The sequence below is a fragment of the Salvelinus namaycush genome, unplaced genomic scaffold (assembly GCF_016432855.1).
Source record: "Salvelinus namaycush isolate Seneca unplaced genomic scaffold, SaNama_1.0 Scaffold91, whole genome shotgun sequence".
Lineage (NCBI taxonomy): Eukaryota > Metazoa > Chordata > Actinopteri > Salmoniformes > Salmonidae > Salvelinus > Salvelinus namaycush.
In genome coordinates this window covers 117,501-144,015 of record NW_024061653.1, presented here as the reverse complement: position 1 = coordinate 144,015, position 26,515 = coordinate 117,501, and the positions used below count along the sequence as shown (strand labels likewise).

Below are 26,515 nucleotides of genomic sequence, written 5' to 3'. Positions count from 1 at the left end.
CAGGAGGGGAGGACCGAGCCGGCCTGGAGGATAGGGGACATAGAGAGTCAAAGGATGCAGAAAGGGAGGAGAGGAGGGTTGAGGAGGCAGAATCAGGAGATAGGTTGGAGAAGGTTTGAGCAGAGGGAAGAGATGATAGGATGGAAGAGGAGAGAGTAGCGGGGGAGAGAGAGCGAAGGTTGGGACGGCGCGATACCATCCGAGTAGGGGCAGAGTGGGAAGTGTTGGATGAGAGCGAGAGGGAAAAGGATACAAGGTAGTGGTCGGAGACTTGGAGGGGAGTTGCAATGAGATTAGTGGAAGAACAGCATCTAGTAAAGATGAGGTCAAGCGTATTGCCTGCCTTGTGAGTAGGGGGGGAAGGTGAGAGGGTGAGGTCAAAAGAGGAGAGGAGTGGAAAGAAGGAGGCAGAGAGGAATGAGTCAAAGGTAGACGTGGGGAGGTTAAAGTCACCCAGAACTGTGAGAGGTGAGCCATCCTCAGGAAAGGAACTTATCAAGGCGTCAAGCTCATTGATGAACTCTCCAAGGGAACCTGGAGGGCGATAAATGATAAGGATGTTAAGCTTGAAAGGGCTGGTAACTGTGACAGCATGGAATTCAAAGGAGGCGATAGACAGATGGGTCAGGGGAGAAAGAGAGAATGTCCACTTGGGAGAGATGAGGATCCCAGTGCCACCACCCCGCTGACCAGAAGCTCTCGGGGTGTGCGAGAACACGTGGGCAGATGAGGAGAGAGTAGTAGGAGTAGCAGTGTTATCTGTGGTAATCCATGTTTCCGTCAGTGCCAAGAAGTCGAGGGACTGGAGGGAAGCATAGGCTGAGATGAACTCTGCCTTGTTGGCCGCAGATCGGCAGTTCCAAAGGCTGCCGGAGACCTGGAACTCCACGTTGGTCGTGCGCGCTGGGACCACCAGGTTAGAGTGGCAGCGGCCACGCGGTGTGAAGCGTTTGTATGGTCTGTGCAGAGAGGAGAGAACAGGGATAGACAGACACATAGTTGACAGGCTACAGAAGAGGCTACGCTAATGCAAAGGAGATTGGAATGACAAGTGGACTACACGTCTCGAATGTTCAGAAAGTTAAGCTTACGTTGCAAAAATCTTATTGACTAAAATGATTAAAATGATACAGTACTGCTGGCTGGTGAAGTAGGCTAGCTAGCAGTGGCTGCGTTGTTGACTTTGTTTGAAAGTGTAGCTGGCTAGGTAACTTCGATAACTGGCTAGGTAACCTCGATAACCTCGATAATTACTCTAAACTACACAATTATCTTAGATACAAAGACAGCAAAGACAACTATGTATCTAGCTAACACTACACTAATCAAATCGTTCCGTTGTAATGTATTATTAGTTACTACAGTGCTGCTAGTCGGTAGAAGTTGACTAGCTAGCTAGCAGTTGTTGACTAGGTAGGAGAACGGTGGCGCGGCGACGAAAATAGCTGGCTAGCTAACCTCGATAATTACTCTAAACTACACAATTATCTTAGATACAAAGACAGCAAAGACAACTATGTAGCTAGCTAACACTACACTAATCAAATCGTTCCGTTGTAATGTATTATAGTTTCTACAGTGCTGCTAGTCGGTAGAAGTTGACTAGCTAGCTAGCAGTTGTTGACTTAGTAGGAGAACGGTGGCGCGGCGCGGCGGACGAAAATAGCTGGCTAGATAACCTCGATAATTACTCTAAACTACACAATTATCTTAGATACAAAGACAGCAAAGACAACTATGTAGCTAGCTAACACTACACTAATCAAATCGTTCCGTTGTAATGTAATAGTTTCTACACTACACTAATCAAGTCGTTCTTAACTGACTATAATTGAAAATAAGAGTTTGTTCTTAACTGACTTGCCTAGTTAATAAAGGTAAAATATATATTTTTTATATAAGTTGTCACGAACCGGGTCGAAGTCCGTAACAAAAAGGGAGACAATGTGGAGATAAGGAATAACAAAAATATATTTATTAACTGAAGTAACATAAATACAATTAACACTGGTGTGTGCAGTTAGTAATCAGCAGTGTACGTGAATGGTTGTGTGCATAAATGTGATGTTAAAAGGTGCCAAAGCAAACAAACAAAACGGCTACAAAAAATGACACATCCTAAATCTAACAGTGTGTCTGCATGGAGAGAGTCTCCTCAATGAATGGGGAAGAGGTGTATTCATCCCCGAGCCCAGGTGTGTCCCATGTCATTGACCACCCTCCCAGCCCCGCCCGCTGACATCCTAATAAGGAAAACAAGATCAAAGAGAAAGAATACGGCAGACAGAGTGGGAGGGGCGTCACAAAGGGTACTCGAATCTAGTAGCTAGTAGCCATGTCCTGGTCAGAGGTGAGATGTCTGATGAGTGAAATATGAACATTTTTAGATTGTTGTGGTTCATGTTGGACAAGTAAAATGAGTCAAAGTAAACGGTCTGTTAGAAGTTAAGTCTTTACATAACCCTATGACATTCTGTTTGCTTCTATCCCTCACATAATGCCTCTACGTTTTCCCACCCCTGTTTTACACACCACACTCCCTCTCTCCCAGGAGACAGTTCCAAGCGGAACGCTGGTATAACACTACTGACTAATGCTGTGTACATGTCATGGCAGCACTGATGTTGCAGTAATAAGATAACTGTGAAGTTTCTCGCCTCTCTTCCCACGTCTACTTCCTGGTCCCAAATGGCACTGTATTTCCTAGTGCTCTACGGGCCCTGGTCAAGCAGACTACAGTAGATAGGACATGTGGGGGACATTTGAGATGTGGTTTTGATCTATGTAACGGCTGCACTGATATGGCACTAGTTAACTGTAATGTTGTCCTCACCTCTCACTAGTTAACTGTAATGTTGTCCTCAACTCTCACTAGTTAACTGTAATGTTGTCCTCACCTCTCACTAGTTAACTGTAATGTTGTCCTCACCTCTCACTAGGTAACTGTAATGTTGTCCTCATCTCTCACTAGTTAACTGTAATGTTGTCCTCACCTCTCACTAGGTAACTGTAATGTTGTCCTCACCTCTCACTAGTTAACTGTAATGTTGTCCTCACCTCTCACTAGTTAACTGTAATGTTGTCCTCACCTCTCACTAGTTAACTGTAATGTTGTCCTCACCTCTCACTAGTTAACTGTAATGTTGTCCTCACCTCTCACTAGTTAACTGTAATGTTGTCCTCACCTCTCACTAGTTAACTGTAATGTTGTCCTCACCTCTCACTAGTTAACTGTAATGTTGTCCTCACCTCTCACTAGGTAACTGTAATGTTGTCCTCACCCCTCACTAGTTAACTGTAATGTTGTCCTCACCTCTCACTAGTTAACTGTAATGTTGTCCTCACCTCTCACTAGTTAACTATAATGTTGTCCTCACCTCTTACTAGTTAACTGTAATGTTGTCCACACCTCTCACTAGTTAACTGTAATGTTGTCCTCACCTCTCACTAGTTAACTGTAATGTTGTCCTCACCTCTCACTAGTTAACTGTAATGTCGTCCTCACCTCTCACTAGTTAACTGTAATGTTGTCCTCACCCCTCACTAGTTAACTGTAATGTTGTCCTCACCTCTCACTAGTTAACTGTAATGTTGTCCTCACCTCTCACTAGTTAACTGTAATGTTGTCCTCAACTCTCACTAGTTAACTGTAATGTTGTCCTCACCTCTCACTAGTTAACTGTAATGTTGTCCTCACCTCTCACTAGTTAACTGTAATGTTGTCCTCACCTCTCACTAGGTAACTGTAATGTTGTCCTCACCTCTCACTACTTAACTGTAATGTTGTCCTCACCTCTCACTAGTTAACTGTAATGTTGTCCTCACCTCTCACTAGTTAACTGTAATGTTGTCCTCACCTCTCACTAGTTAACTGTAATGTTGTCCACACCTCTCACTAGTTAACTGTAATGTTGTCCTCACCTCTCACTAGTTAACTGTAATGTTGTCCTCACCTCTCACTAGTTAACTGTAATGTTGTCCTCACCTCTCACTAGTTAACTGTAATGTTGTCCTCACCTCTCACTAGTTAACTGTAATGTTGTCCTCACCTCTCACTAGTTAACTGTAATGTTGTCCTCACCTCTCACTAGGTAACTGTAATGTTGTCCTCACCTCTCACTAGTTAACTGTAATGTTGTCCTCACCTCTCACTAGTTAACTGTAATGTTGTCCTCACCTCTCACTAGTTAACTGTAATGTTGCCCACACCTCTCACTAGTTAACTGTAATGTTGTCCACACCTCTCACTAGTAAACTGTAATGTTGTCCTCACCTCTCACTAGTTAACTGTAATGTTGTCCACACATCTCACTAGTTAACTGTAATGTTGTCCACACCTGTCACTAGTTAACTGTAATGTTGTCCTCACCTCTCACTAGTTAACTGTAATGTTGTCCTCACCTCTCACTAGTTAACTGTAATGTTGCCCTCACCTCTCACTAGTTAACTGTAATGTTGTCCTCACCTCTCACTAGTTAACTGTAATGTTGTCCACACCTCTCACTAGTTAACTGTAATGTTGTCCACACCTCTCACTAGTTAACTGTAATGTTGTCCTCACCTCTCACTAGTTAACTGTAATGATGTCCTCACCTCTCACTAGTTAACTATAATGTGGTCCACACCTCTCACTAGTTAACTGTAATGTTGTACACACTTCTCACTAGTTAACTGTAATGTTGTCCTCACCTCTCACTAGTTAACTATAATGTTGTCCTCACCTCTCACTAGTTAACTGTAATGTTGTCCTCACCACTCACTAGTTAACTGTAATGTTGTCCTCACCTCTCGCTAGTTAACTGTAAAGGTGTCCACACCTCTCACTAGTTAACTGTAATGTTGTCCTCACCTCTCACTAGTTAACTGTAATGTTGTCCACACCTCTCACTAGTTAACTGTAATGTTGTCCACACCTCTCACTAGTTAACTGTAATGTTGTCCTCACCTCTCACTAGTTAACTATAATGTTGTCCTCACCTCTCACTAGTTAACTGTAATGTTGTCCTCACCACTCACTAGTTAACTGTAATGTTGTCCTCACCTCTCGCTAGTTAACTGTAAAGGTGTCCACACCTCTCGCTAGTTAACTGTAATGTTGTCCTCACCTCTCACTAGTTAACTGTATGTTGTCCTCACCTCTCACTAGTTAACTATAATGTTGTCCTCACCTCTCACTAGTTAACTGTAATGTTGTCCTCACCTCTCACTAGTTAACTGTATGTTGTCCTCACCTCTCACTAGTTAACTATAATGTTGTCCTCACATCTCACTAGTTAACTGTAATGTTGTCCTCTCCTCTCACTAGTTAACTGTAACGTTGTCCTCACCTCTCACTAGTTAACTGTGATGTTGTCCTCACCTCTCACTAGTTAACTGTAATGTTGTCCTCACCTCTCACTAGTTAACTGTAATGTTGTCCTCACCTCTCACTAGTTAACTGTAATGTTGTCCTCACCTCTCACTAGTTAACTGTAATGTTGTCCTCACCTCTCACTAGTTAACTGTAATGTTGCCCTCACCTCTCACTAGTTAACTGTAATGTTGTCCTCACCTCTCACTAGTTAACTGTAATGTTGTCCTCACCTCTCACTAGTTAACTGTAATGTTGTCCTCACCTCTCACTAGGTAACTATAATGTTGTCCACACCTCTCACTAGTTAACTGTAATGTTGTCCACACCTCTCACTAGTTAACTATAATGTTGTCCACACCTCTCACTAGTTAACTGTAATGTTGTCCACACCTCTCACTAGTTAACTGTAATGTTGTCCTCACCTCTCACTAGTTAACTGTAATGTTGTCCTCACCTCTCACTAGTTAACTGTAATGTTGTCCTCACCTCTCACTAGTTAACTATAATGTTGTCCTCACCTCTCACTAGTTAACTGTAATGTTGTCCACACCTCTCACTAGTTAACTGTAATGTTGTCCTCACCTCTCACTAGTTAACTGTAATGTTGTCCTCACCTCTCACTAGTTAACTGTAATGTTGTCCTCACCTCTCACTAGTTAACTGTAATGTTGTCCTCACCTCTCACTAGGTAACTGTAATGTTGTCCTCACCTCTCACTAGTTAACTGTAATGTTGTCCTCACCTCTCACTAGTTAACTGTAATGTTGTCCTCACCTATCACTAGTTAACTGTAATGTTGTCCACATCTCTCACTAGTTAACTGTAATGTTGTCCTCACCTCTCACTAGTTAACTGTAATGTTGTCCTCACCTCTCACTAGGTAACTGTAATGTTGTCCTCACCTCTCACCAGTTAACTGTAATGTTGTCCTCACCTCTCACTAGTTAACTGTAATGTTGTCCTCACATCTCACTAGTTAACTGTAATGTTGTCCTCACCTCTCACTAGTTAACTGTAATGTTGTCCTCACCTCTCACTAGTTAACTGTAATGTTGTCCTCACCTCTCACTAGTTAACTATAATGTTGTCCTCACCTCTCACTAGTTAACTGTTATGTTGTCCACACCTCTCACTAGTTAACTGTAATGTTGTCCTCACCTCTCACTAGTTAACTGTAATGTTGTCCACACCTCTCACTAGTTAACTGTAATGTCATCCTCACCTCTCACTAGTTAACTGTAATGTTGTCCTCACCCCTCACTAGTTAACTGTAATGTTGTCCTCACCTCTCACTAGTTAACTGTAATGTTGTCCTCACCTCTCACTAGTTAACTGTAATGTTGTCCTCACCTCTCACTAGTTAACTGTAATGTTGTCCACACCTCTCACTAGTTAACTGTAATGTTGTCCTCACCTCTCACTAGTTAACTGTAATGTTGTCCTCACCCCTCACTAGTTAACTGTAATGTTGTCCTCACCTCTCACTAGTTAACTGTAATGTTGTCCACACCTCTCACTAGTTAACTGTAATGTTGTCCTCACCTCTCACTAGTTAACTGTAATGTTGTCCTCACCTCTCACTAGTTAACTGTAATGTTGTCCTCACCTCTCACTAGTTAACTATAATGTTGTTGTCATCTCTCTAGATCTATCCAGGTGCAGTGGAGCTGATGCAGGTCATCGAGGAATTTATCCACATCGTTGGCCTGGGCATGAAGGACTTCCACAACGCCTATCTGATGACTGGAAACTTGGGTAAGAAACACAGACAGATCTATTCTCACAGCCCACAGGCCTGGGATGGGTGTCCCACAGCCTTATTTTTCTCCACAACCCAGCCACCCAGCTGGGTGAAAGTAACAATTATCAAATCGATGTTCAATGATCAATCGTCCATGTGTGAATAAACAAAATGTTGCTGCTGCTGTCTCCCTTTGTCAATTCCCCCTCCATCCATCAGTAATCTGGGATAAATGATGCATGGAGGGGAGGGGAGGGGAATGAGGGAGGGGAGGAAGGAAGGAAGGAAGAAGGAGATGGAGGCTTAGCCTAACAAACAACAACTAATCAATATGGTTATTTAAAACCTAGCTTGTGATTAACTCCTAAGAATACACTCACGTCCGATGTTCCCATATCAAACATGTCTTCAGTGGGTAGAAACCGTGGTCAGGGTGAGTCAACCATAGAATTCATCTCAAGTCTCTAGGTCCAGTATTCCAATAGAACCCTCCTAACACAGATCTAGTTCTAGTATTCCAATAGAACCCTCCTAACACAGATCTAGATCCACTATTCCAATAGAACCCTCCTAACACAGATCTAGGTCCAGTATTCCAATAGAACCCTCCTAACACAGATCTAGTTCCAGTATTCCAATAGAACCCTCCTAACACAGATCTAGGACCAGTATTCCAATAGAACCCTCCTAACACCGATCTAGGACCAGTATTCCAATAGATCCCTCCTAACACAGATCTAGTTCCAGTATTCCAATAGAACCCTCCTAACACAGATCTAGTTCCAGTATTCCAATAGAACCCTCCTAACACAGATCTAGATCCACTATTCCAATAGAACCCTCCTAACACAGATCTAGTTCCAGTAATCCAATAGAACCCTCCTAACACAGATCTAGTTCCAGTATTCCAATAGAACCCTCCTAACACAGATCTAGGTCCAGTATTCCAATAGAACCCTCCTAACACAGATCTAGGTCCAGTATTTCAATAGAACCCTCCTAACACAGATCTAGTTCCAGTATTCCAATAGAACCCTCCTAACACAGATCTAGGACCAGTATTCCAATAGAGCCCTCCTAACACAGATCTACGACCAGTATTCCAATAGAACCCTCCTAACACAGATCTAGGACCAGTATTCCAAAAGAACCCGCCTAACACAGATCTACGATCCAGTATTCCAATAGAACCCTCCTAACACAGATCTAGGTCCAGTATTCCAATAGAACCCTCCTAACACAGATCTAGGACCAGTATTCCAATAGAACCCTCCTAACACAGATCTAGATCCAGTATTCCAATAGAACCCTCCTAACACCGATCTAGGACCAGTATTCCAATAGAAGCCTCCTAACACAGATCTAGATCCAGTATTCCAATAGAACCCTCCTAACACAGATCTAGGACCAGTATTCCAATAGAACCCTCCTAACATAGATCTAGGACCAGTATTCCAATAGAACCCTCCTAACACAGATCTAGGACCAGTATTCCAATAGAACCCTCCTAACACAGATCTAGATCCAGTATTCCCATAGAACCCTCCTAACACAGATCTAGGACCAGTATTCCAATAGAACCCTCCTAACACAGATCTAGTTCCAGTATTCCAATAGAAGCCTCCTAACACAGATCTAGGACCAGTATTCCAATAGAACCCTCCTAACACAGATCTAGGACCAGTATTCCAATAGAACCCTCCTAACACAGATCTAGTTCCAGTATTCCAATAGAACCCTCCTAACACAGATCTAGGACCAGTATTCCAATATAACCCTCCTAACACAGATCTAGTTCCAGTATTCCAATAGAACCCTCCTAACACAGATCTAGGACCAGTATTCCAATAGAACCCTCCTAACACAGATCTACGACCAGCATTCCAATAGAACCCTCCTAACACAGATCTAGGTCCAGTATTCCAATAGAACCCTCCTAACACAGATCTAGTTCCAGTATTCCAATAGAACCCTCCTAACACAGATCTACGACCAGTATTCCAATAGAACCCTCCTAACACAGATCTACGACCAGTATTCCAATAGAACCCTCCTAACACAGATCTAGATCCAGTATTCCCATAGAACCCTCCTAACACAGATCAAGGCCCAGTATTCCCATATAACCCTCCTAACACAGATTGAGGTCCAGTATTCCAATAGAACCCTCCTAACACAGATCTAGGACCAGTATTCCCATATAACCCTCCTAACACAGATCTAGGCCCAGTATTCCCATATAACCCTCCTAACACAGATTGAGGTCCAGTATTCCCATATAACCCTCCTAACACAGATTAATGCCCAGTATTCCCATATAACCCTCCTAACACAGATTGAGGTCCAGTATTCCAATAGAACCCTCCTAACACAGATCTAGATCCAGTATTCCCATAGAACCCTCCTAACACAGATCAAGGCCCAGTATTCCCATATAACCCTCCTAACACAGATTGAGGTCCAGTATTCCAATAGAAACAGTGTGGATAGTTAGGCTACACACAGCACTGTCAGATCTCAGAGGGAAGTTGGAATGGAGATTCTCAGCATATTTGGATGATATTGGTTGTAATGGCATCCCATTCATTTTGTTACCTATTTATTTTGTATTTCTGTGGGGTTGTGAGTCACGTTTAAAGAAACTGTAATTATTTCAGCAGCAGGATATAAAAAATGCACAATACAAAACATCTCCATTGGTGTTCCTCAGCTACCTCTCAACATACCACACTTGATAAAACCTTGATGGGTTCTCCTGTTTTAAATCGAGTCATCGTAAACACACAGCACTTCCGTCAACCAAAGCCAAGGTCACGTATAATTACACATACCTGTGGATCCTAATGATACTCATGTTAGAAGGGCTGTGTCCCAAATGACAACCTATTCCCTACCCTATTCCTTACATAGTGCACTGCTTTTGACTAGAGCCCTATGAGCCCTGTTCAAAAGTAGTGCATTATTTAGAGAATAGTGTGCCATTTGGGACGCAGTCACTTGAAACATGAAGAAAAAGTGGGCCCTAGAAAGTCAGGATGAATCATAGCCTCACCAGAGACTCTTTGTGATGAAAGAAAATGGTCTCTTAATTATGGTACCTCCTAAGTGCGTCTCAGATGCCCATGCGTGTGTCCTGAGTGGCACCCTATTCCCTGTGTAGTGCATTACTTTTTACCAGGGCCCATAGGGTATCCCATTGGGTTCTGGTCAAATGTAGTAACTTGTATTAGAAGATAGGGTGCACTTTGGGACACAGACGTTATGTGGAAGAAGCATTTATACACACTGGAGCAAACCAAGCATTCCTTTAAAATCTCACCCACTTTTATGCTTCTTTTATCTTAAATACGTCTTTCCCTGACAGAAACAGAAAGACATTCGTATCACAGAGTCTATCCCTGACATAAATACTTTCTCTTCACAAAATGTTGTAAAAGCTGAAAGAACAAACTGTCTGTCATGTGAATAGACCGATGGATTTCACTTTCAGTGTCTTCTGGTTAAAATGATACAGACTTCCTAATGGATACTGACGCAGATAGACAGAATGAACGGATATACAGCAATCTCTGACTGTTGTTTACATATGAGATGTCAGAGATATTAGAGTCATCTCCTTCACTCTGCTTCCAAGTGGAAGAAAACCGTTTTGATTTACATCTTCTGGCATACATTTTACCAGAACCACAGAGTACACCTAAAAGAGGAAACTAACTAACTCCTATGTTTTGGTCCTGATCGCTGTCCTTGGTCCTGATCGCTGTCCTTGGTCCTGACCGCTGTCCTTGGACCTGACCGCTGTCCTTGGTCCTGACCGGTGTCCTCGGTCCTGACCGCTGTCCTCGGCCCTGACCGCTGTCCTCGGCCCTGACCGCTGTCCTCGAACCTGTCCGCTGTCCTTGGTCCTGACCACTGTCCTTGGCCCTGACCACTGCTTGGTTACTGCTTCTTTAATCCTTACTTTCAGGCTGCAGTGCTACCACAATACACTACACACACACATACACACATACACACACAGACACAGAGACAGAGAGAGAGAGAGACAGAGAGAGAAAGAGAGCGACACGCACACTACACAGATTGCTTACATCTTGTTGAATAATGTAGCAGCAGTCTCAATGGTATTTCATTTCCCAGTCAACCACAAACCTACACTACCTCCCTGTCTGGAAGGAAGAATAGAACTATGATCATTATTTATTCATGCAAATTAATACACTTCTGTATTGCGGCGGTTTAGGCACCTCTTGAGGAGACATTCATCCAGAGCTGTGTACACATACTATTTGAAACCATTTCAAAAACGTTTGCTGGGCTTGATTGAACTCATCTGGTGCAATGGAGCCAGTACAATAGTCACACAAGTACAAACCCCGCCCATTTGGCACTCCAGACCAGCTTAGCAAATACTGTTTTTATTTGAAAGATTTCAAATAGTATTTAAACCCAGGTGTGAATTATTCTTTACCGGACTTTACAATGTGGCTAACATATAACCCAATTATTACACTGTAAACACACCCACTGGTAACAGACGTCATTTACAATGTGGCTAACGTATAACCCAAATATTACACTGTGAACACACCCACTGGTAACAGACATCATTTACAATGTGGCTAACGTATAACCCAAATATTACACTGTAAACACACCCACTGGTAACAGACGTCATTTACAATGTGGCTAACGTATAACCCAAATATTACACTGTGAACACACCCACTGGTAACAGACGTCATTTACAATGTGGCTAACGTATAACCCAAATATTACACTGTGAACACACCCACTGGTAACAGACGTCATTTACAATGTGGCTAACGTATAACCCAAATATTACACTGTGAACACACCCACTGGTAACAGACGTCATTTCAACGTCTAGTTTTGGTCCCGTGTGGCTCAGTTGGTAGAGCATGGCGCTTGCAACGCCAGGGTTGTGGGTTCATTCCCCACGGGGGGACCAGGATGAATATGTATGAACTTTCCAATTTGTAAGTCGCTCTGGATAAGAGCGTCTGCTAAATGACTTAAATGTAAATGTAAATGTAAATGTAGTTTTGATTTGCATTTGGTTGAGTTGTCAACTAACTTGAATTCAATGTGGAATCAACAAAACATGTTTCCATGTCCTTGGTTTTAAGTTAAAAGTTTGGTGAAAAAAGACAAGTAATCAGGTTAGATACTGGTCTAATTACGTATTCGGGAGATACAGAATATATTCCCCACAAACGATGCAACGTAGCATTCATTAAGAGACCATTATAATACATTATAATCTTCTTTCCACTAGGTGAATTAAGTTAATGGACATGTCCAAAGAGGGTTGAAATGCCTCTGGCTGCATACCAAATAGTACACTTTCCCTTTAAAGAGCTCTGGTCATAAGAAGTGCACTATATAATGAATCGGGGGCCATTTGGGATGCAGGCTATGCTAATGGAAGGCATTAGCCTCTTCTCTGATTAGATTGCAGGCTATGCTAATGAAAGGCATTAGCCTCTTCTTTGATTGGGATGCAGGCTATGCTAATAGCAGGCATTAGCCTCTTCTTTGATTGGGATGCAGGCTATGCTAATATCAGGCATTAGCCTCTTCTTTGATTGGGATGCAGGCTATGCTAATAGCAGGCATTAGCCTCTTCTCTGAAACCCATTCATGATTTAAAGAAAGGGTATTTTGTGCTGTTCTTCTCAGTTATTTTACACTGTCTAATTTGGCATGAATATATTACTAACTCCATTTTCAATTTATAAGCATTTTGAATATTTATGATAACATGTATAAGCATCTATTAGGGCTTATTCATGAAAGCTGTTATAAAATAGAATAGTCTCCCTCTGCCACATTGTGAAGATATTAGTAAATATACGATTGGTCAAAATGAAAAGCACTACAGCCACACCCACAAGCCAAATAATCTCATCAACTGTTTTAGTCGAGTCACAAAACATTCTTCCTCCCGAGTCCTGGTGAAACAACAACCAAATAAAACCAACAAGAAATATTGATTTGGACATCGCTCTGTCTTGGCACCGACATTATATTTATTGGAGCGAATCACAACACAGCAGCTTGCTTGTTGTTGGCTAGTTCACTTTGATTAAAGAAATGAAAAGTATTCTGCCTCCCAAACGGCACCCTGTCCCCTATACAGTGCACTTCTTTTGGCCAGAGCCCTACGGGAACCTGGTCAATAGTTGTGCACTACATAAGGAATAGGGTGTCTTTTGGGACATAGCCGTAGTCTTGCTGATACACTGCCGGTGTTAGCCAAGTGGTGAGCCAAGCAAGCATGAATCTGGCTGGATAAGGTATAGCTGCATCATTTCAGATGTAATTTATAGCAGCCTCCTGACACAGGGATAAATACTCTGCTGTCACCACACACCCATCCTCTGCCCTCTCCCTCTTTAAGTCAAATAACCTTGATTGCAAAAAGCTCTCAACTTCACCGGGTAGATTTCCTTTCCCTCACAATCCAACTGAACATGTGCTGCATCTGTAACTTGAGATGTGTAAAACAAGCACATCTTACCAGAAGCACAATACTTTACATAGACATTGTCTAACTTGATGTTAAATTGATGCAGAACAATTATTGTCAAGAATGATGATGTGGACGCTAACGTAGTGGATTCACTGACTCTTGTCTTCTACCTTTATGTCACCAGATGACAATGTAACCTATCTATGGTATTCACCTACAGATGTAGGATCTTAATTTGATTGCAGGAAATGCTGATGAGCTTTGTGATTTACATACATTTACTGACAACCCACGCTGACACGCATTCATTATCACGTTTCAGGTGAGATCCAAATGCAGACTGTGTTGAAGTAACAATGTTTATTACAACAACAGGGGCAGACAAACAACAGGTCAAGGCAGGAAGGAGTCGATAATCCAGAGTAATGGGGCAAAGGTACAGAACGGAAGGCAGGCTCAGAGTCAGGTCAGAGGTTGGTAATTCAGAGTAGGGGCAAAGGTACAGATCGGTACGAAGGCTCAGGGTCAGGAGCAGACAGAGTGGTCAGGCAGGCGGGCTCAGAGTCATGACAGGCAGAGTGGTCAGGCAGGCGGGCTCAGAGTCATGACAGGCAAGGGTCAAAACCAGGAGGGCGAGAAAAAGAGAAACTGGGAAAAGCAGGCGCTGAGACAAAACGCTGGTTGACTTGACAAACAAAACAAACTGGCAACAGACAAACAGAGAACACAGGTATAAATACACAGGGGATAATGGGGAAGATGGGCGACACCTGGAGGGGGGTGGAGATTAGGGCCTGACAGTTATATTAACAGTATCGCACTTTTTATGTATCTTACTTTTGGCCAGCGAATCACTTAACACCTAGCAAGTGGCATTATGGACTAAACATTACAATCCTGTTGCTGCAGGATTATTTTGTTGTGACAATACTGGTCAAAATAAGATACTACATCTGTATGATGGTGTACAGTGGTTTGTGTGGATTCATTTGGTAGACAGGAGGGTTTTTCTCAAAGACAATATTCAATTCAGTTTATTTATTAGTCTTTTCTCAGAAACATTCTGGAGACCAAAATGATTGCTTCCTGCCTGGCCCATCTGTGGTGTGTAGAGCCCTGTTTATCTAGACTGTTACCGGGTAGCTCCCTGAAAGGCCCTTTTCTTCTGCTCCCCTGCTGTGACTCACAATGGGACCTCGTCTAAAGCTGTCACGCCACCACGGTGTGTGTGTGTGTGTCTCTCAATGCGACCTGTGACTAATACTGTCAACCCATTGTGGCTTCACTCAACATCTGCTGCTCTGAACCTCCACTCTCTGTGACTGGCATGTCCCATGGTGCTCTGTGATTCCATGCCCGCTGTCGCTCTGATGATACTGCTGACACACAGACACATACTCACACATTCTCTCTCACTCTCTCTCTCGCTCTCCTCCCTTCCACACTGTCACACACTAACACACTCCTACAGTCCGTGGAGTTTTGCCAAACTTCCAATTACATTAGAGAGACAAGGAACAATGGTGCTTTGCAGGCTTAGCCCCATCATCCCCAGACTGAAGGACCACCATGATGTAGGACCATCAGACTGTAGAACCACCATGCTGTAGTACCATCAGACTGTAGTACCATCAGACTGTAATAGCATCAGACTGTAGTACCGTCAGACTGTAGTACCATCAGACTGTAATACCACCAGACTGTAGCACCATCAGACTGCAGTACCATCAGACTGTAAAACCACCAGAATGTAGTACCACCAGACTGTAGTACCACCAGACTGTAATACCGTCAAACTGTAGTACCATCAGACTGTAATACCATCAGACTGCAGTACCATCAGACTGTAATAACATCATACTGTAATGCTATCATACCGTAGTACAATCAAACTGGAGTACCATCAGACCTTAAAACCATCAGACTGTAGTATCATCAAACTGTAGTACCATCAGACTGTAGTACCATCAGACTGTAGTACCACCAGACTGTAGTACCACCAGACTGTAGTACCATCAGACCTTAAAACCATCAGACTGTAGTACCACCAGACTGTAGTACCACCAGACTGTAGTACCATCCAGACTGTAGTACCATCAGACTGTAATACCGCCGGACTGTAGTGCCATCAGACTGTAATACCATCAGACTGTAATACCACCGGACTGTAGTACCACCAGACTGTAGTACCACCAGACTGTAGTACCACCAGACTGTAGTACCACCGGACTGTAGTACCGTCAGACTGTAGTACCACCGGACTGTAGTACCACCAGACTGTAGTACCACCAGAATGTAGTACCATCAGACTGTATTACCGTCAGACTGTAATACCACCGGACTGTAGTACCACCAGACTGTAGTACCATCAGACTGTAGTACCACCAGACTGTAGTACCATCAGACTGTAGTACCATCAGACTGTAATACCACCGGACTGTAGTACCACCGGACTGTAGTGCCATCAGACTGTAGTACCACCAGACTGTAGTACCACCAGACTATAGTACCATCAGACTGTAGTACCACCAGACTGTAGTACCACCAGACTGTAGTACCACCAGACTATAGTACCATCAGACTGTAATACCATCAGACTGTAATACCATCAGACTGTAATCCCACCGGACTGTAGTACCACCAGACTGTAGTACCATCAGACCTTAAAACCATCAGACTGGAGTACCATCAAACTGTAGTACCATCAGACTGTAGTACCATCAGACCGTAGTACCACCAGACTGTAGTACCATCAGACTGTAGTACCATCAGACTGAAGTACCATCAGACTGTAATACCACCGGACTGTAGTACCATCAGACTGTAGTACCACCAGACTGTAGTACCATCCAGACCATAGTACCACCAGACTGTAGTACCACCAGACTGTAGTACCATCAGACTGTAATACCACCAGACTGTAGTACCACCAGACTGTAGTACCACCAGACTGTAGTACCACCAGACTGTAGTACCATCATACTGTAGTACCACCAGACTGTAACACCACCAGACTGTAGTACCATCAGACTGTAGTACCTTCAGACTGTAGTACCACCAGACTGTAGTGCCATCAGACTGTAATACAATCAGACTGTAATACCACCGGACTGTAGTACCATCAGACTGTAGTACCACCAGACTGTAGTACCATCCAGACTGTCATCAACCCCCTGGTGTAGGGTTAGGACTGTGGCTCGGACCATGTTATCAACCCCTTGGTGTAGGGTTAGTACTGGGGCTTGGACCATGTCATCAACCCCCTGGTGTAGGGTTAGGACTGGGGCTTGGACCATGTCATCAACCCCCTGGTGTAGGGTTAGGACTGGGGCTTGAACCATGTCATCAACCCCCTGGTGTAGGGTTAGTACTGGGGCTTGAACCATGTCATCAACCCCCTGGTGTAGGGTTAGTACTGGGGCTTGAACCAGGTCATCAACCCCCTGGTGTAGGGTTAGTACTGGGGCTTGGACCATGTCATCAACCCCCTGGTGTAGGGATAGTACTGGGGCTTGGACCATGTCATCAACCCCCTGGTGTAGGGTTAGGACTGGGGCTTGGACCATGTCATCAACCCCCTGGTGTAGGGATAGTACTGGGGCTTGGACCATGTCATCAACCCCCTGGTGTAGGGTTAGGACTGGGGCTTGGATCTTGTCACCAACCCCCTAGTGTAGGGTTAGGACTGGGGCTTGGACCATGTCATCAACCCCCTGGTGTAGGGTTAGTACTGGGGCTTGAACCAGGTCATCAACCCCCTGGTGTAGGGTTAGGACTGGGGCTTGGACCATGTCATCAACCCCCTGGTGTAGGTTTAGTACTGGGGCTTGGACCATGTCATCAACCCCCTGGTGTAGGGTTAGGACTGGGGCTTGAACCAGGTCATCAACCCCCTGGTTTAGGGTTAGGACTGGGGCTTGAACCATGACAAAATCAAATCAAATTTTATTTGTCACATACACATGGTTAGCAGATGTTAATGCGAGTGTAGCGAAATGCTTGTGCTTCTAGTTCCGACAATGCAGTAATAACCAACAAGTAATCTAACCTAACAATTCCACAACTACTACCTTATACACACAAGTGTAAAGGGATAAAGAATATGTACATAAAGATATATGAATGAGTGATGGTACAGAACGGCATAGGCAAGATGCAGTAGATGGTATAGTGTACAGTCTATACATATGAGATGAGTAATGTAGGGTATGTAAACATTATATAAAGTGACATTGTTTAAAGTGGCTAGTGATAATTTTTTTACATGTATGGCAGCAGCCACTCAATGTTAGTGGTGGCTGTTTAACAGTCTGATGGCCTTGAGATAGAAGTTGTTTTTCAGTCTCTCGGTCCCTGCTTTGATGCACCTGTACTGACCTCGCCTTCTGGATGATAGCGGGGTGAACAGGCAGTGGCTCGGGTGGTTGTTGTCCTTGATGATCTTTATGGCCTTCCTGTGACATCGGGTGGTGTAGGTGTCCTGGAGGGCAGGTAGTTTGCCCCCGGTGATGCGTTGTGCAGACCTCACTACCCTCTGGAGAGCCTTACGGTTGTGGGCGGAGCAGTTGCCGTACCAGGCGGTGATACAGCCCGACAGGATGCTCTCGATTGTGCATCTGTAGAAGTTTGTGAGTGCTTTTGGTGACAAGCCGAATTTCTTCAGCCTCCTGAGGTTGAAGAGGCGCTGCTGCGCCTTCTTCACCACGCTGTCTGTGTGGGTGGACCAATTCAGTTTGTCCGTGATGTGTACGCCAAGGAACTTAAAGCTTTCTACCCTCTCCACTACTGTCCCGTCGATGTGGATAGGGGGGTGCTCCCTCTGCTGCTTCCCTTGGTGTAGGGTTAGTACTGGGGCTTGGACCAGGTCATCAACCCCCTGGTGTAGGGTTAGGACTGGGGCTTGGACCAGGTCATCAACCCCCTGGTGTAGGGTTAGGACTGGGGCTTGGACCAGGTCATCAACCCCCTGGTGTAGGGTTAGGACCGTTAGCTCTGTAGGACAGCAGAGATGCAGCGTAATGATAAAGTAGGTGTTGACATAGATTACCTCTCCAGCTTTGGTCAATTTTAAATCAGATCTTAGAAATGTATTTATTCTTTATTATGAAAACGAACATAGTTTGGGTGTGATGCCTTCCTTCATGGTTTGAAATGCTTTTGAGCCAAATAAACATTGTACGGGATAAGTTTGGCTTTAGACAGAGAGGATAACTCTTATTCTTATCAAATCACTGGTAATCCTATTTCACATTATTTTACACAATGGCAAAAGTGTTTGCGTCCCAAATGGCACCCTGTTCCCTATTTAGTGCACTACTTTTAGCCAAAGCACTATCAGTGCCATTTGAGACAGAGACAATGTCTTACCTGATTGCTGGAGCCTGAAAGTGGATTGGAAACGGAGTGGCAGAGAAGCTGTCATTGCAGGGAAGTTTAAATACACAGACTCCACCATTAAAGTCAGACTCCACTATTAAAGTCAGACTCCACTATTAAAGTCAGACTCCCACCAATAAAGTCAAACTCCACCCTTAAAGTCAGACCTGGGGGGCTCTGAGGTCATGAGAGGGGGGTGACCTGGTGGGGCTCTGAAGTCGTGAGAGGGGGGTGAGATGGAGGGCTCTGAGGTCGTGAGAGGGGGGTGACCTGGGGGGCTCCGAGGTCATGAGAGGGGGGTGACCTGGGGGGCTCTGAGGTCATGAGAGGGGGGTGACCTGGGGGGCTCTGAGGTCGTGAGAGGGGGTGACCTGGGGGGCTCTGAAGTTGTGAGAGGAGGGTGAGCTGGGGAGCTCTGAGGTTGTGAGAGGGGGGTGACCTGTGGGGCTCTGAGGTCGTGAGAGGGGGGTGACCTGGGGGGCTCCGAGGTCATGAGAGGGGGGTGACCTGGGGGGCTCCGAGGTCGTGAGAGGGGGGTGACCTGGGGGGCTCTGAGGTCATGAGAGGGGGGTGACCTGGGGGGCTCTGAGGTCGTGAGAGGGGGGTGACCTGGGGGGCTCTGAGGTCATGAGAGCGGGGGGACCTTAGGGGGCTCTGAGGTACTGGAACATTGTAATAAAGCAGTGCATGTCATTGCATTTGTGTAGTGACATATAGGATTAGAGTAGAGGCCTTACAGAAGTTGTCACATGGGGAAAAACATTGTACTTGGGTCCAGGAAGAATGGCCTTTTATAAAGACATTTCGTGCAATTGTACATCATTTTATATTACTTTAGAATAATACTTTTTTATACAGCACAAATGATCGAAATGACAGGCTACTTTGACGCTGACAAACTGATATCAATAAAAACGACCTCATCTTGAATCCATCAATAGCCTAGGCCTAGGTGTGTGGAGACTTATTGTACAATATGAGGAGGAAATGACAGTCCTAGAAAAGCTTTCCAGTTTCACTGACTCACCCAATGATGCACAGCTCACTGGCCGCTGATGGCCAATACTCTCATGCTGAAAGCCTGTCTCTCTTGATTTACTGTGTAAAACAATGTTTGCTCAGTAGGCCTATTTGGAAGTTGATCAAATATTTTAATGGTCTACATTCAGATTATAGTCTTCTCCTTTAAGCATGAGCCATTTGCTTTCCGACCTGTGTATTTCCGCAATTGTATTTGAAATATTGTGAAAGCCTGGTTCTGGCTGCATGCTGTTTACTGACAGATTTGTTGTGCGTTCCCGGGCTATATGCTTTGTGATTGGGTTACATGAACACAATCCACAGCTAGGTAATTTTTTAAAAGAAGCTATTCATCCTCTGTGTCTAAATTATAGGCCTACGTCTGGTATAGTATTCTGTAGTATTTCATTTCTTTCTGAACTGACAGCAGTAATTCTATAACTTTGGCAAATTTATTTCAATTAATCAGAGGTACAGCAGCTCCTCCAGCGCCCTTGCCACGGCTATGATTCTATAAGGAATGAAATGAAGTGCAATGCTGGAGAGATGAGAGTTGCAGGCTCATGTCTAGCAGAGAGAGGGAGAGCGATCATAGAAAGGGAATCTCATTCTAGTTCTGAGGGAGATACAGGAGTGCTTCTCTCTCTCACCACAGCACCGGCCACACGTTGGTCTCATTCTAGTTCTGAGGGAGATACAGGAGTGCTTCTCTCTCTCACCACAGCACCGGCCACGTGTTGGTGTCATTCTAGTTCTGAGGGAGATACAGGAGTGCTTCTCTCTCTCACCACAGCACCGGCCACGTGTTGGTCTCATTCTAGTTCTGAGGGAGATACAGGAGTGCTTCTCTCTCTCACCACAGCACCGGCCACACGTTGGTCTCATTCTAGTTCTGAGGGAGATACAGGAGTGCTTCTCTCTCTCACCACAGCACCGGCCACACGTTGGTCTCATTCTAGTTCTGATGGAGATACAGGAGTGTTTCTCTCTCTCACCACAGCACCGGCCACACGTTGGTCTCATTCTAGTTCTGAGGGAGATACAGGAGTGTTTCTCTCTCTCACCACAGCACCGGCCACGTGTTGGTCTCATTCTAGTTCTGAGGGAGATACAGGAGTGCTTCTCTCTCTCACCACAGCACCGGCCACGTGTTGGTCTCATTCTAGTTCTGAGGGAGATACAGGAGTGCGTCTCTCTCTCACCACAGTACCGGCCACACGTTGGTCTCATTCTAGTTCTGAGGGAGATACAGGAGTGCGTCTCTCTCTCACCACAGTACCGGCCACACGTTGGTCTCATTCTAGTTCTGAGGGAGATACAGGAGTGCTTCTCTCTCTCACCACAGCACCGGCCACGCCTTGGTCTCATTCTAGTTCTGAGGGAGATACAGGAGTGCTTCTCTCTCTCACCACAGCACCGGCCACGTGTTGGTGTCATTCTAGTTCTGAGGGAGATACAGGAGTGCTTCTCTCTCTCACCACAGCACCGGCCACACGTTGGTCTCATTCTAGCTCTGAGGGAGATACAGGAGTGCTTCTCTCTCTCACCACAGCACCGGCCACGTGTTGGTCTCATTCTAGTTCTGAGGGAGATACAGGAGTGCGTCTCTCTTTCACCACAGTACCGGCCACATGTTGGTCTCATTCTAGTTCTGAGGGAGATACAGGAGTGCGTCTCTCTCTCACCACAGTACCGGCCACACGTTGGTCTCATTCTAGTTCTGAGGGAGATACAGGAGTGCGTCTCTCTCTCACCACAGCAACGGCCACACGTTGGTCTCATTCTAGTTCTGAGGGAGATACAGGAGTGCTTCTCTCTCACCACAGCACCGGCCACGTGTTGGTCTCATTCTAGTTCTGAGGGAGATACAGGAGTGCGTCTCTCTCTCACCACAGTAGCGGCCACACGTTGGTCTCATTCTAGTTCTGAGGGAGATACAGGAGTGCGTCTCTCTCTCACCACAGTACCGGCCACACGTTGGTCTCATTCTAGTTCTGAGGGAGATACAGGAGTGCGTCTCTCTCTCACCACAGTACCGGCCACACGTTGGTCTCATTCTAGTTCTGAGGGAGATACAGGAGTGCGTCTCTCTCTCACCACAGCACCGGCCACGCCTTGGTCTCATTCTAGTTCTGAGGGAGATACAGGAGTGCTTCTCTCTCTCACCACAGCACCGGCCATGCCTTGGTCTCATTCTAGTTCTGAGGGAGATACAGGAGTGCTTCTCTCTCTCACCACAGCACCGGCCACGTGTTGGTCTCCTTCTAGTTCTGAGGGAGATACAGGAGTGTTTCTCTCTCTCACCACAGCACCGGCCACGTGTTGGTCTCATTCTAGTTCTGAGGGAGATACAGGAGTGCGTCTCTCTCTCACCACAGCACCGGCCACGTGTTGGTCTCATTCTAGTTCTGAGGGAGATACAGGAGTGCGTCTCTCTCTCACCACAGTACCGGCCACACGTTGGTCTCATTCTAGTTCTGAGGGAGATACAGGAGTGTTTCTCTCTCTCACCACAGCACCGGCCATGCGTTGGTGTCATTCTAGTTCTGAGGGAGATACAGGAGTGCTTCTCTCTCTCACCACAGCACCGGCCACGTGTTGGTCTCATTCTAGTTCTGAGGGAGATACAGGAGTGCTTCTCTCTCTCACCACAGCACCGGCCACGCGTTGGTCTCATTCTAGTTCTGAGGGAGATACAGGAGTGTTTCTCTCTCTCACCACAGCACCGACCACGCGTTGGTGTCATTCTAGTTCTGAGGGAGATACAGGAGTGCTTCTCTCTCTCACCACAGCACCGGCCACGCGTTGGTCTCATTCTAGTTCTGAGGGAGATACAGGAGTGCTTCTCTCTCTCACCACAGCACCGGCCACGCGTTGGTGTCATTCTAGTTCTGAGGGAGATACAGGAGTGCTTCTCTCTCTCACCACAGCACCGGCCACGCGTTGGTGTCATTCTAGTTCTGAGGGAGATACAGGAGTGCTTCTCTCTCTCACCACAGCACCGGCCACGTGTTGGTCTCATTCTAGTTCTGAGGGAGATACAGGAGTGCGTCTCTCTCTCACCACAGTACCGGCCACACGTTGGTCTCATTCTAGTTCTGAGGGAGATACAGGAGTGTTTCTCTCTCTCACCACAGCACCGGCCATGCGTTGGTGTCATTCTAGTTCTGAGGGAGATACAGGAGTGCTTCTCTCTCTCACCACAGCACCGGCCACGTGTTGGTCTCATTCTAGTTCTGAGGGAGATACAGGAGTGCTTCTCTCTCTCACCACAGCACCGGCCACGCGTTGGTCTCATTCTAGTTCTGAGGGAGATACAGGAGTGTTTCTCTCTCTCACCACAGCACCGACCACGCGTTGGTGTCATTCTAGTTCTGAGGGAGATACAGGAGTGCTTCTCTCTCTCACCACAGCACCGGCCACGCGTTGGTCTCATTCTAGTTCTGAGGGAGATACAGGAGTGCTTCTCTCTCTCACCACAGCACCGGCCACGCGTTGGTCTCATTCTAGTTCTGAGGGAGATACAGGAGTGCTTCTCTCTCTCACCACAGCACCGGCCACGTGTTGGTCTCATTCTAGTTCTGAGGGAGATACAGGAGTGCTTCTCTCTCTCACCACAGCACCGGCCACGTGTTGGTCTCATTCTAGTTCTGAGGGAGATACAGGAGTGCTTCTCTCTCTCACCACAGCACCGGCTTTGTGTTGGTCTCATTCTAGTTCTGAGGGAGATACAGGAGTGCTTCTCTCTCTCACCACAGCACCGGCCACGCATTGGTCTCAAACATGCCTATAATGTTTTGCAAACCATAAGGCTGGGCCGGCCCAACACAAATTAATTCTTAGAATATCAGGTTCGGGCTGAAAATGGACGTTTTCACATTATGTTTATTATAAGGGGCAGGTGAATTAGGAAAGAGGCAACTGGAATGAACTCTGATCCCTTTTAATTCACATTTTTATATTGAAAACAGTCTTTTTTTTTCTCATGTCGGTACTGGATCCGGGCAAGTAGGTTCCGGAACGAAACAGTCCAGAAGGGAGAGGTGCCACGTCAGGATCCAGCTCAAATTAAGCACTGATTGTTAACGAGTTCAATCAGCATATGGGGTGATGGAGATGGGAGATTCACATTGCACTGATTGTTAACGAGTTCAATCAGCATGTGGGGTGATGGAGATGGGAGATTCACATTGCACTGATGCTCCAGCAGACCTGAGTTCAAATACTAAACTGAAACATTTCAAAAACTTTGAGCGTTTGCTTGAGTCTGCCTGCGGTGCCAGATGGGTGGGGCCATTTAAATTAGTTCATTTGACCAGGGAAGCTCAATCGAACCCATATAAAGTATTTGAACTTATAGTAAATAGTATTTGAACCCAGGTCTGTGCTACAGCAGTGTCTTTCTGACACTCAGTGTGTGAACTCAACTTCACACTATTTACAAGTTAGCAAGTACATGGTGGGAACTGAGAGTGTGTCTGGAGGCTGAAGTCATATTCTGTGAAGCAACAACAGCCTCAGAAAGCACTGAGGTTTTATCCAGAGAACATCTAGGCCTATATAGATGATTTTTGAAAGTCAGGAAGCATCCTTTGCCTGTAACTCATGCAGGATACGTTACAACACTGTACATAGCTATATGCTACACTCATAATGACATTTGAAATGGCTGTATTCCCTTAAAGCCATTGTGAGTGTAAAGTTTACTGTTCTATTTCTGATTTGTTCATTTCATTTTTGTTTATTATCTATTTCACTTGCTTTGGCAATGTAAACATGTTTCCCATGCCAATAAAGCCTTTTGAATTGAATTGAATAGTGCTTTGTGATAATGTGTGGACAACATAAATGGCAAAATATAATATGGTTCATGTATTCCTTTCCTGGGTGTAATTATTTTGTTATCCATCTAGCTTTCTTGTCTATATGTAAACTGCAAGATTTTGTGCAACATGAACTAAACCTAAACCAAACTAATTCCTCACTTGTTTTGTCACCCTCAGTGGCCAGCATCCAGAGGCTCCCGGCACTGTCTGTGATGACTGACATCAACTTCCCTATGAAGGGACGTAAAGGCATGGTGGACTGGGCCAGGAACTCTGAGGACAAGGTGGTTATCCCCAAGGGCATCTTTCTACCACAGTCTACAGGTAACACAACCGTGATGATGATGGTGATGAATATGGTGGTAGTGATGATGATGATGGAGGAGGAGGAGGAGGAGGAGGAGGAGGAGGAGGAGAGGAGCAGGAGCAGGAGCAGGAGACTCTTCTTCAGGCTGTGTTTAACCATGTTCTTTACTGTATTCTTCAGGCTGTGTTTAACCATGTTCTTTACTGTATTCTTCAGGCTGTGTTTAACCATGTTCTTTACTGTATTCTTCAGGCTGTGTTTAACCATGTTATTTACTGTATTCTGAGCAGCGTTTGAAACTCGTGCAGTAAGAAATTGGTTCATTTCCAAATGTCCAGTAGTCATGGCTGATTATGTGTAGTTACTTCCTCCAGAATGACCCCTTTGTTGCTCCATCATGTGACCCCACTGATCAAAATAGAATGCCTGGAGTTTGACCAACATTCTAGAATCTAGTGGCGTACTACTGTAAACCTAGCATTCCATTTCTAATGTCAGCACTAGCTGGGTCATTCCTACTCTGTACCTTATGAACATCAGAACTTTTGGAGGAAAAAGTATATATACTGTATATATATAACAATACGATTCTATCAGAAAAGGGACATGTTTGATTTTCAGAAAAACATATTGGTCAAGCTCAGGCACCTATTTTTTTAGGTGCATTTTCCGACCTGTTGGGTGCATAACCCTAACAGGGTGGAAACTAACAGCGTGGAAATGTGGAGCAAGATTGAGCCAGCATAATGGTGAACTTCTCTATCTCACATATTTAAAATGCTGTGAATTTTCTCTATAATTTAGCCTTAACAGGATGGAGATTTAATACGGGGACATACAGACTAACAACATGAGAAATGTAAAAATATTGATCAAACTGAGCCTTTATATCTATGGAGCTTTGCACCATTGTTTTCTCACCATTGAAATGGTGACACTTCCTGAATGTGGTAGAAAATATTAAAATATTAATAAATACAATAATCATTATTGATGAGAGAAAATTTAACTAAGACTATAAAATAATGAAGAAAGATTTTAAATATTTATTCTTTCATGGCTTGTATTTCTGGTGGTAGTTGATGAATAATACCTAGGGACATCGCAAAAACACCTACGTCCACAAAAAACATGTTAAAAATGCAGAACATTCCCTTTCAAGATATTTTTGTGTTTTTAAGGAAAAGGACATCTGACCTTATATTATAATCCTTCTGGAATCCACATGTTACAATAAATAAGAAGTGATATTTCCTGGAGACAGAAAAGGGTAGGAATGGCGCAGCTACAGTATAGCAACGGCAGTGATCGACAACATCTACCATGACTCTATGATAATAATTGTGTAAATGAGACCTGGCAAACAAGCAGAACCAAAGATATTGTCGTTCCCTTA

At 44.8% G+C, this 26,515-nt stretch overlaps 1 protein-coding gene across 1 annotated transcript in view; it reads left to right on the top strand.

Moving 5' to 3' along the window:
• Window positions 1-26,515, top strand: part of LOC120043428 (adhesion G protein-coupled receptor B3-like) — a 119,787-nt gene that overhangs the window by 58,005 nt on the left and 35,267 nt on the right. The window contains exons 10-11 of the mRNA XM_038988009.1: window positions 7,000-7,108; window positions 24,990-25,136. Coding sequence (XP_038843937.1) covers window positions 7,000-7,108; window positions 24,990-25,136 — 256 coding nt within the window. The remainder of the gene's footprint in view (window positions 1-6,999; window positions 7,109-24,989; window positions 25,137-26,515) is intronic.